General features: G+C 39.5%; 1 protein-coding gene across 1 annotated transcript in view; it reads left to right on the top strand.

Annotated features, from left to right (window-relative positions):
• The window catches only part of LOC309552259 (uncharacterized protein), a 167,997-nt gene that overhangs the window by 108,534 nt on the left and 46,521 nt on the right, over positions 1-12,942 (top strand). Inside the window, exons 22-25 of the mRNA XM_082253145.1 lie at positions 2,028-2,156; positions 8,052-8,299; positions 9,165-9,333; positions 12,061-12,262. Coding sequence (XP_082109271.1) covers positions 2,028-2,156; positions 8,052-8,299; positions 9,165-9,333; positions 12,061-12,262 — 748 coding nt within the window. The remainder of the gene's footprint in view (positions 1-2,027; positions 2,157-8,051; positions 8,300-9,164; positions 9,334-12,060; positions 12,263-12,942) is intronic.

The raw sequence follows: 12,942 nt of genomic DNA, 5'->3' as shown, positions 1-12,942 counted from the left end.
GAGAGTGATTAGAGCACATGCCAGTTTTTATTGCTGTCTGTGCCCCTGTTAGGGAGATCCACCCTCTCAATTCGTCCTGTTTACCATTATCATTGAAAATGAAAGTAAAAGAAAATCCCAAATTTTGGGTTTTCCCATGAAAAGTAAGAGAGAGGAAATCTTCCAATAGGGACACTAGTTCTGGTGATCTGAGCGTCCCCCAAGGAATTCCCTTAATTTTAAGGGATTCATTTCCTGTGGCACGGGAAATTAAGGGACATCTCCGCAATGGGACACAGATGGCAAAAAAAACAGGGGTTATTATAACCCTCCCTTGCTCTATCCAAATTTTTAAAAAAATAATTTTCCTATTGTTCTACTTTAACCTTATATTTTGCAAAATTTTGGTAAAGCTGTAGAGAACACTGGAATAGGGAAATAGGGATAACAGCTGTCTCTTTCTATAACCTGCTCTAAAGAACAAATGATTGAATCAGGTCAGTAGGTGTGAGCAAATCTGCACGGGTTTGATTAGCAGGGGGTTAATTGAATCCTGCTTGCAAGAAGTTTGGAGAGGAGGGTGAATCTTGATATTAAATTCTGGCCTATCAAGGCTAATAGGCAAGCTATTGTTATAAAAGAGCATGGGAAGTTGGACACTGCCATAGAGTACATTAAACCAACATTGTACAATGATCCTTTTTAATTTGACTTTGAAGGTGACCATGTTAAAAAACATAAAGCAAGTTACTGCCTATAAGAGCCATCAGAGTCTTGCTTGAAATGTCCCACCCTGCCCCAGAAGGAAACTGATGCCTCGTACACACGCAACGATTATCGGCCGACCGATCGTCCGACTTTTGTCCAGAGTGGTGTTTTGTTGGTTGGAATGTGCCTAGACTGCACACAAATTTTCTCGGCCAACAAAAATCTACTTCAGAAGTGATGTCATGTGCTGGTTTACTTTCCGTGTGTTTTTTCTTCTCTGAGCATGCCCAGTCTTGCTCATCAGATTTTTGTCTGCCGAAATCTGTACTGATTGACGGAAAATCGGCCGTTGTGTTGACGGCCAACAAAAATTTTATAGCCTGCACACCAGATTTTTTTCGGCCGAAAAGTCAGAGTCGGTTGTCGGAAGCATCATACTAACAAGCCGTAAATCGGCTGACCAGACGTTGGCCGAAAATTCCCGGCCAATAATCGATGCGTGTGTACGAGGCATGAGACTCTGATCAGTTGACACAGTAGGAGAAAACACTGGGTTGATTTACTAAAGGCAAGGGAATTATCCCCAGAGCTTAGTGAATGAGTGAAAGCTTTGCTGAGGTAAAGCTGTGCTTACTTCCATCATCCAATTGTATGCATGCAAAAAGATTATTCTGTGCAAACTGAAATTTCACCACATTCTCTATGCACTGGGAAAATTCCCAAAAGTGCATTTTCCCTTGCAATGTGAATAAACTATTTGGTAAACTAATCCCACTGTATTCCCCTCAATTATTTATTTGTACCTAATGTTGGAAGAGGCATAGAGGTTGAATTACTAAAGGCAAATAGGCCATTCACTTTGCATGGGAATTTACCTCAAAGCTTAGTGAAAGTGGTGAAATTTCACTTTGCAAAGCATACCCAATCACATGCATGCACATGATTGGCTGATGGAAGTCAGCAGTTTCTTTACCACATTCACTAAGCTCTGGTCAAGAAATCCTTTACAAAGTGAATAGTATATTTGTCTTCAGCAAATCAACCCCATAGAACCCAAACCGTTCTGCTACTTGGGGGTAATAAAAATGATCATACAGGTCTTCATCTCAGTATATGGGGTATTATGGGGAAGTACCTCTGTGGTAATTCAAAATGTTCAAATTAAGGCTTGCTTTAGTTAGAAAACGAGACTGGCAAATGTAAAAGATAAGCCCAATACAAAGAAAGTACTTATTTTCCAGGCACTGCATGGTTTTCTCAGTGTCACAGTGCAACATGACTATGCGGAGAGGAATGTGCAATGGAGACATTATTCTTTGTTTTTCCTTTTTTTGTGACAGGAGTGGGAAGGAAGCCATGGTGCTGAGTGCCAGACGAGGGGCTGTTGTTGCCAAACTCACTGCTCAAGACCCAGTAGCTTCAGTTCAGGGTGTGGCTGTAACCAAGGAGTATTTCCTAGTCATCTGCAGGTATACAGACACCAATTAGACCTACTGATATTACTCTTTCCATCACTGTCTGATAATAAATTACACTACATGACCTTATGCAAGAACCAACTGCAAAGAACAGCTATGTGTGGTAACTGATCAGAACTGTTCAGAAATCCTCACTTATCACTTTTATAGTATCCTAATAGTTACAGCTGATTTCTCATTGGTTGTTCTGGATTACTGCATGGCAGTTCTCTTTGCAGTATTACATAAAACTGTAAAACATACATTGTAACATGATACACCTACCAGTAAGTTTACTAGATAATAAACTATATCAATGAATTTGAAAATAAAAGACCTGAATTATTTTTGATATTATTTTTTTTATAGGTGAACTATGTGTACAGCAAAAATAATATAAAAAAAGGAGTAAGAAAAGCACAATAATCGCTACAACAATGCAATACTCACTCACCCAGCGCTAAAAATTAATAAATAAATACAATTGTTTTGAAACAAGACCCTCAGTATGGGTCACAGCTGCTGCTATATGGCATAACAATGTAACATGAGGTGTAATAGAATCACTCTAACATATATGAATAAAACTACAACATTAGCAGCGCTAATAGTGCACACAAGCAAAGTGCTAATACACCACTGTAAATGACATTCATATGAATGAACCGTTTTGTCAACAGATAAGGAGTCTCTAGTAAAAATCTATTTGAATCCAGTGTAGGTCTAGCCGATCAAAAGGGAAGGGTGTGAGGGATTACTATATCTTCCAATAGACCTCCACCAACCACAGGTGCTCCCCGTCACTCTGGACACTCACCAGACACTTGATCACAGCTCGCCTATAAGACTCAAAAGGATCATCAAATCTTGCATCTCCTCACTACTGACTCCCGGTTCCAAGAGACGCTTTAAAACCTTCATATACCGTTCCATTCACCATGTCATGGAATAAATAGAGCGGGGGCACATAGCGTAATTCCGTAACACTTTATTGTAACAAACGAAAAAACACTGACCCCACTTCCCTCCAAGTCCTACTTACAGGAGCCAAAGAAATGAAGGCATTTGCGAATACATGCACGCACTGTAGAGCCGCCGCTGCTATCCCGTATCATCCAGGGGCTCGTAGCATGGCCAAGCGTGGCGTCTGTAGTTGTTATGGCGACTGCGCACTCACGCTCTGACGCATTTCGTCATTACGGACTTCCACTGAGAGTACATATTTTGTGTACAGAACAGCTCCAGGTAGCCATATTATATTGCATTTTCAGAAAATTACAGTGGCTGCAGATTGAAAAGGAAAGGTAATATTTAATAACATTCAATTACAATATGATTTGTGTCGCAATTGTATACGCTATATTGTTTTTTCTTGATTTGCTATTTTTTTTCCCCACGAAAGTGGATTTACCCTTTAAGGTCTCTGGAACAAGGCCTAAAGTACAACAGGGCCCTCCAATTCCTCCTATATTGAATTGTATTGTAACTGTATTGTCTTCCCTCATATTAGAAACTGTTGGCGCTATCCTGTATAATAATAATATAATAATATAATAATAATAACGTATAGTGTAAAAAATGTCTGTTGTTGTGGCATGTACTCACGCACACGTCTGAGCATGTTCTTTAAAATTTAAAATTTTAAGTTTTGGAAAATACTATGCTGATGGGTACACGCATGCATGGCGTTATCTGTAATGCAAACTTATGAGCAAAAAATGCTCTGTAGCTGTGGCTCCCAGGCGTCACAACAACAAAGGTACTCTGCACACTTATACACTGTACTTTATGGCCGCATGCAAGAGGCCTAAATAAGCAATAGTGATTAAATAGTGGTTAAACAAAAATGTAACACATTGCAGCACACCAGCCATTAAGTGTCTAAGAACATTCTCAGCAAGTACAGAAAATACCTATTGATTATTATTATTATTATACAGGATTTATATAGCACAGACAGTTTGAGAAGCGCTTTAGGTTTGATCATGAAATGCTGTATCCTTGTCATGTTTTATGAGTTTAAATTTAATACCAGGTGAAAATAAAAGGAAAAAGCCTAAATAATTAGAAAACAAATGCAGCCTTATATCACAGGACTGGTAAGCTGCAATATATTAAATATTTTTCATTTTTGTATTTGGGTTTAGGTACACTTTAAGGAAACTGAGAGTCTCAATACTCATTTTAAGTTGTAATTTTTTTAATGAAAACCAATCAAATAAAGTGCCACACAGAACTGTATTTACTATTCAAAACAGAATGTCATTTATTATAAGATTATTTGTGCATTGCCCAAATATTCTGAACCAGAATATTCACAATGAGTAAAGCAAGAAAATATTATGGGCTAAAGATGTGATTCTTTGGGCACAAAAGATTAAAGTAGAACTACGGCAATTTTTTTTTTTTTCATTATGGAGGAGGAGGAGGAGAGGAGGGTTCAGTTTGTGCCATCTGTGTCCCATGGGGTCAAACCAGGAAGTGGGAGGAAATCCATGCATATTAAGAGAATTCCTTTGCAAATTCTACAAACAATACCCCATAATGACAACTTGAAAGACATTTGTTTTAAATCTTTGCAAATTTATTAAAAATAAAAAACGAAAAATTCACATGTACATAAGTATTCACAGCCTTTGGCATGACACTCAAAATTGAGCTCAGTTGCATCCTGTTTCCACTGATCATCCTTGAGATGTACAACTTGATTGGACTCCACCTGTGTTCAGTTGATTGGACATGATTTGAAAAGGCACACACCTGTCAATATAAGGTCCCACAGTCAACAGTCCATGTAAGAGCACAAACCAAGCCATTAAGTCATTAAGTCCAGGGAATTGTCTGTAGACCTCCGAGACAGGATTGTATTGAGGCAGATATCTGGGGAAGGATACAGAAAAATGTCTGCAGCATTGAAGGTCCCAGTGTGCACAGTGGCTTCCATCATTCGTAAATGGAAGAAATTTGGAACCATCAGGACTCATCCTAGAGCTGTCCGACCAAACTGAGCGATCAGGGAAGAAGGGCCTTAATAAGGGAGGTGACCAAGAACCCGATGGCCACTCTGACAGAGCTCCAGGGTTTCTCTGTGGAGATAGTAGAACCTTCCAGAAGAAAAACCATCTCTGCAGCAGTCCACCAATCAGGCCTGTATGGTAGAGTGCCAGACAAAAGCCACTCCTCAGTAAAAGGCACATGACAGCCCACCTGGAGTTTGCCAAAAGGCACCTGAAGGACTCTCAGAGCATAAGAAACAAAATTCTTTGGTCTAATGAAACAAAGAATGAACTCTTTGTGCTGCATGGGAAGCGTCATGTCTGGACTGAACCAGGCAACACTCATCACCTGGCCAATACTATTTCTACAGTGAAGCATGGTGGTGGCAGCATCATGCTGTGGGGATGTTTTTTAGCGGCAGGAAGTGAGAGACTAGTCAGAATTGAGGGAAAGATGAATGCAGCAATGTACAGAGACATCCTTGGTGAAAACCTTCTCCAGAGCACTATGGACCTCAGACTGGAGCAAAATGTCATCTTTCGAGAGGAAAACAACCCAAAGCACACAGCCAAGATAACAAAGGAGTGGCTACGGGAAAACTCTGTGAATGTCCTTGAGTGGCCCAGCCAGAGCTCGGACGATTGAACATCTCTAAGGAGATCTGTAAATGGCTGTGCACCGATGCTCCCCGTCAAACCTGATGGAGCTTGAGAGGTCCTGCAAAGAAGAATTGGAGAAACTGCTCAAAAATAGGTGTGCCAGCTTGTAGCATCATACTCAAAAAGACTTGAGGCTGTAATTGGCGCCAAAGGTGCTTCAATAAAGTATTGAGCAAAGGCTGTGAATACGGTACTTATGTACATGTGATTTTTTTCCCTTTTCATTTTTTAATAAATTTTCAAAGATTTTAAACAAACTTCTATCACATTGTCATTATGGACTATTGTTTGTAGAATCTTGAGGACAATAATGCATTTAATCTATTTGGAATAAGGCTGTAACATAACAAAATTTGGAAAAAGTAAAGCGCTGTGAATATTTTCCGGATGCACTGTATAATAATGTTTTACCTATATCAGTATATTAATGTTGCATTAATGTTAATTTCCATAAAGTAACATGCACACATTCTGTAACTTTGTACACAGTATTATATCAAGTACTTGTACTATCCCATCTGCATTTTAAAAACCTATGTCAACAAAGTCCCTGTCAATGCATTTAAGGCACATTATAATGACAGAAGAAGGAAGAAGGATGTTTTCCCAAATACAGCCAGATTGGGAATATTAATATATATTGTATTTAGAAGAAAAGGTAGCCAGCAACTTTAGAATCCAGTAAAATTTAAATTCTTTATTGCTACATATAGGTGGATAAAAACAGCTTACATGTTTCTGCACAAAACCTTGATCACAGCATATTTTTACAAATGAAAGACAAACATATATAGACACTACACACCTCATTTGAGGGTGGATACTACAATAAAACAATTAATCAATTACATATAATCAAGTCTAATCAGAGGACAAAGAAAAAAGCAGCACTAGATAGTAATCACATGGTATGTGACCCAATCTAGGGAAAGGAAATATCAAAAAATCTGAAATGTTGTCACCCATCTAGAACACATTATATTGTGTTATTATCTAGCTAAACAACATTCCTTAGTGGTACAAAGATGCCTCAAACTAAAACATACAAAACAATGGCTATAGAAGAAAGAGAAAGGGGGCACTGGTTCACATAAAACCACCGATCATTGCCACATCCCTAAGACACAATGAAAAATAGAGATTGGGTGAGGGAGTGGTGCCACGAAAGAATCAATAATATTGGTAAAGTGGATCACAGAGGTCCTACATGTTTCGCTGAGATATTTGGCTTCTTCAGGGACAGAGAATGTATGGTCACATACACTCTTGGTCCCTGAAGAAGCCAAATATCTTGGTGAAACATGTATTACCACTGTAGGGCACATGTAGTACATTCTACACTATACACTACATATTTTATGCTGCAGTTGATGAAGCCACGAATGTCGGGCTCCTTGCCAGTAGAACAAGAGATTACAGACTTATTATTGCTGTCATGTTTATTGCAAAAGCAGTATGTTCTTAAACCCCATTGAAAGGAGCCATACGTGTTTAACCAAGTATATTTAGGGTTTGATGACTGCAATAAACTGAGGGATATAATGTTTCCAAGGGTCCCAGCACGCCTGCTGGAAAACCTGCATCCATTCGAAAGGACAGGAATCAAAGCTTCATCAGCATTTAGGACAGGTAAGTATTTAGATAGGATTCCCTTAATTTGGCTATATTCCTGAGAAAATGAGGTTACAAAAATAACCGGGTTATCACCATTATTTTTATGCTGATGTTTATTAGCAGTTGTTTTATGGAGGAGTGCATTTCTACTCATTTTAGAGGCTATAGCAATACCTCTAATAATATTCCAGTCCCGGTATCCTCTCTCTTTAAGTCTGGAAGTGATGTCACATTCCATGCAGATATCTTGTGCCTGAGCCTTCTCAATAGGACAGTGCAATTGCTGAGATTGATCACTACTGTTTTCCACTGGGAGAGGCCAGCACCAGAAGTTACTCTAAATCATTGCCTTCCCTTTTTATATAAACAATGTGAAGGTGAGTGCTTGTACAACTCTCTTTCATTAGAAAGGACATGCATCATCAACTATCACCATGGAATGGCCAATGCTCAGTGGACAAGTTTGTGTATGAAATAGTTGAAGTAATCCTTCTACCATTCACCATTCTGCTTTTTTAGCAAGGGACAACAGAAAAAAGAAGACTTGTATACAGGAGTTTTTTATAGTAATAAAATGTTGATCAGTTGTCCTTGTTGCTTTTTTTCATCTAAAACCTCCTTCTAAAACATGTTACAGGTATCCATCACTGAAATCACATGACCTAGTGCACATCGAGCTGTTCAGTGTGAATACGTTTGCGTACATTCGTACTGTGAAAGGCTGTGGCAACGACTTCATCACCAAGTTTGCAGTAAACCGTCAAGGATCTCATGTGGTTGCTTTTTCCTGCCTGCCTAACACAAACACCACAGAGATAGCAGTGTGGAATTTGGAAACTGAGGACCATAAACACATGGTTAAGTTGTCTACTGTGCCTAAAGGAGGTTAGTGGAGCTCCCTAAACACAAATAAATTAAAATTACTAAATTTGTTTTGTTTGCCTAAAGGCCTACTGAAGGCCCTTAGCATACACCATGTTTGAAAATCATCATAAAAAACGAGCACTTTTTCCTGGGGGTTTTCCACATTGCGTGCCTGGGTCTACTATGAATGTGGCTTCAGCAATAGGAATGAATGGGACCAGTAATACGCTACACATGCATAGGGCACAGCCAGGACTTTTTTCTTGCAAATGATTGTGTAGCGCTTGACAGGACTGCACTGTAAAGATCTCTGGAGCTGAGCCAGAGTTAACTATTGAGTTAGGTAGGTGACATTGGGAGACAGGAAAGAAACAGCAATGATCAATGTCACCAAAAGTAAGGTTGACAATTACTGGGTTTACGTTCTGGTGTGAAAATCCTGACCTTGCCTACTTTATTAGGCAGCGACACTGATAAGAATCTAACTGATAAATTGATTATTAACTGTTCCTAGTATGCTTGCCATGTGATATGGGAAGCTAGCCAGTAACTGTGTCTAAACTCTTACTAGATTTCAGAGGCAGTGAGGGGAACATTCTTACAAGGAAGTGTGCTCTTTTTAAGCATTTATTGAAAAAATGGCAGCTGTACTTTCTTTAGTTTGTTGTGTTTAAAGTGCTGCTAAGGCAGCTGTGTGTTTAAAACTAAAAATGTAATAAAAAGGTCTAATTTAAAAAAAAAAAAAAAAAAAAAAAAAAAGAAAGCTCTAGAATACAGTCAAGAAAATGCAAGTCAAATTACAATAGGATATTATTTAGATATTGTATTTTTAAATAAATTAGATCATAAGATCCAATAATGTGCCACGTCTATTTTAATGTTATAGGAATATGTTTCGATCTTCGCTACTGTTTAGCTTTCTGTGATGGAGAGAATTTCTTAAGGTCATGGAACCTAGCAAATCGTTTAAATGACCAGTCATTGACTGTCAACGTCAACCGGAATAAAAAACCTGATGGGATCCAAGAGATTGTTACAATGAAGAATTTTCCGAGGTGGGTGATTGCACTTATAGAGACTTCTTGACACCAGTGATTTCCCCAAAGGCTTTGTTTGCTTATATGTTTGAATGTTGGGGTAAAACCAGCAGGTTTATTCAATCATTGACTTATATACTATATTACCAAAAGTATTGGGACACCTGCCTTTACACGCACATGAACATTAATGGCATCCCAGTCTTAGTCCATAGGGTTCAATATTGAGTTGGCCCACCCTTTGCAGATATAACAGCTTCAACTCTTCTGGGAAGGCTGTTCACAAGGTTTAGGAGTGCGTCTATGGGAATGTTTGATCATTCTTCCAGAAGCGCATTTGTAAGGTCAGGTACTGATGTGAATATGATAGCCTAGCTCGCAGTCTCTGCTCTAATTCATCCCAAAAGTGTTCTGTTGGGTTGAGATCAGGACTCTATGCAGGCCAGTTGGGTTCCTCCACCCCAAACTCGCTCATCCATGTCTTTATGGACCTTGCTTTGTGCACTGGTCCAAATCATTTGGTGGAGGGGGGATTATGGTGTGGGGTTGTTTTTAGGGGTTGGTCTTGGCCCCTTAGTTCCAGTGAAAGAAACCCTTAAGGTGTCAGCATATCAAGACATTTTAGACTATTTCATGCTCCCAACTTTGTGGGAACAGTTTGGGGATGGCCCCTTCCTGTTCCAATATGACTGCGCACCAGTGCACAAAGCAAGGTCCATAAAGACATGGACGAGCTCCTTTGGGATGGAGGAACTTAACTGGCCTGCACAGATTTCTGACCTCAACCCGATAGAACACCTTTGGAATGAATTAGAGCAGGAACTGAGAGCTAGGCCACACTCCTAAACCTTGTGAACAGCTTTCCCCGATGTTGAAGCTGCTATAGTTGCAAAGGGTGGGCCAACTCAATATTGAATCCTATGGACTGAGGCTAGGATGCCATTAAAGTTCATGTGTGTGTAAAGGCAGGCATCCCAATACTTCTGGTAATATAGTGTATATATTGGGCAATCTAGGGGTGAGGGTCCACCATTGAATTCCATGGTTCTGCTCCTTGCTGTGGCCATTATGAAACAAGAATCCTCTCTCATGCTGATTCCTGTAAAAGATAAAACAAACGCATACTTACATTTATTTTTCACCGACAATACAATGAAAAGTTTCGATTATGTCTGGTGTCACAAAAACAATTGACCAGACAACCTATTTGCGATAAAATGTTTGAAAGTTTTTACCACTTGTTCATTGACTGTAATGAGCTAGGCAAAGAATCTTGGGTTTGGCAAATTGTGGGAGATTGATTTGACTATTATCTGTAAGATTATTCCCATGGGATTGCAATTTTAAAGTAAAACGGTGCCAATGTAAAAATTATATATTTGCTACTTACTACATATAAAAGACCAGCACATATAGTTAGATTCTCTGCTAGTTCAAAATACTGGAGCCTTATGTGGTCACCGGCAGTGCCTGCTTCCACCTGTTTCCTAGGCCTTACTGTGGCCAAATGTCTGTGAAGAATTACCTCACAAACCAACAATAAGGCTCAGGATGCAGGAGGTGGGTAGGCAGAAATTATGACTATTGAGCTTTTTGGATATCAGGTTTCCTCAGTATTAAGTACTTATGCAATGCTCTGCAGAGAATCTAACTTGACTTGCAAGCACTTGCAGATGTCTTTTCAATGCAGTAAGTGGCAGATTTATACTTTGAACATAATGATAGATTTCCATTAAAAATACCTGCAGTCACACTAAACAAAGATTTTAATGCACACTTTGCAGTCTATATGTCTGCATATAGCTTGGTGTTTGGACTAAAACCATAAACAGTTGTTCTAGTACATATTAGATGTATAAGGCATAGTAAAATCCAATAAACAATGATTTTTGTTGTTGTACCCTTAGTAGTAGTACAGTATTGATCAGAAAAGATATATATATATAAGAAAATCAGGCTTATTGAAGTAAGCATTGTGAAGAGCTATGGGAGTCTGTAAGTTAAACTCCACATTTTGTAATAGCATAGGATAGGGTTTGTAGCTCTATCAAACGTTTACTACTGTCTGTGTACCTGTAAGGGAAAATTCCCCTTACTTACTGTGTCCCTTAGTCAAGAAGTGAGAGAAAATCTCCCATATGGGGTATTTTCCTTTGGCTTAGAGATTGTTTTTTTTACCATTCTGCTAAATCTTTTGTGAATCAGTACTGCTTGGATCTTGATGAAGGGGACATACCCCGAAAGCTTGTCCCGAAAAATTGTATGTTAGTGCAAATAAAAAAGTATCACGGACAGTACTCAATTGTCTCTGTCGCTAGTGCACTAATATGGCTACAATCACCTCAAGCAGGGTATCGCCAGTAATAACACCCTAATAAAAATTGTAACCTTTTCCACTATTTTAAAAAAAAATGTTTTAGTGTTGCCTGAGTCTCCATTACAGAGGTTTTCCCTTAGTTCCATTTTATGTCAGCAGCATAGAAAGTGATAGAATATCTCCATAATAGGGAAAAAAAATATAGAGTTATACTTTATGTGCAGTAAACCCACAGCAACCAATCTGAAAAGGTCCCTGAATTTAAAATGTGAGAAATTTCTATTGGCCTAAAGTTGCATGTGGTGTCTATGTTAATGCAACTTTATACAATTTTTTGTGATATCCTCATATGAAAAAAAGTAACATTTACTTTCAAGTTCATTACTGTGTAAATTGTGAGTTAAGACTTTATGCTTTTGTCTTCTTAGATATGTAATCTGCAGGAGTGTGAGACCTGGAGTGGTCACTGTGTGGAATATTCTGAAGTCAAAATGTAAGGGCAGTGCAGTTCGAGTGGAGCGAGGCCTGATGGAGAGCAGTGATATTGTTCTGGTCAGGGACATGAAGCTCTACATCCTCACTGACAGGGGAATGGCTTCTTTCACTGACACACCTAGGCCTATATTTCAGGTACAGCATACAATAAATGATCTTCTACTATACAATTAAGGGTTTGTTCACACCATACGTGCATGAAAACTGATGGGAAAGCCGCACAGGTTTCGCTTGCAGAGACATCAGTTTCTCATTCGTTGACATCAGTTTTCATGCACGTCTTTTTTATGCACAGACTGACATAATATCCTGTGTCCTCACACTCTCATCAAAGACCCCCCTCATCAGTGCCCCCCTTATTAGTTATCCCCAGATCAGAGACTCCTCATCAGGTTTCCTCGTCAATGACCCTCTCACATAAAAAAACTCCTCATCAGAGCCCCCACATCAGTTTCCCTCCTCATCAGGGACACCCGTCATCAGTGTCCCTCTCATCTGTCCACCAGCATCAGTCTCCACCTCATCTGTCTTCTGCCATCATTGTCCCCCCTATTTGTCCCCCACCATAAGTGCCCCCTTATCTGTCCTCCGCCATCAGTGTCCCCCTCATCTGTCCCCCACCATCAGGGACCCCCAATCTGTCCCCCACCATCCGTGTCCCCCCATCACGTACTGACATTCTGTTGCCCGCATCTTTGCCCACCATCTGTGTCCCCCTCATTGCATACCTGCTATGAGTGCCCTTCCAGCTTTACAAGCCTACCCGAGACGCAGCATCCCAGATGGCATCCAGCATGAGGAGGAGAAGGGGGGCT

This window comes from Pelophylax lessonae (assembly GCF_965119305.1).
Source record: "Pelophylax lessonae genome assembly, chromosome: 1".
Taxonomy (NCBI): Eukaryota; Metazoa; Chordata; class Amphibia; order Anura; family Ranidae; genus Pelophylax; species Pelophylax lessonae.
Note: the sequence above shows the minus strand (reverse complement) of the source record. Positions and strands in the feature narration are given on the sequence as shown.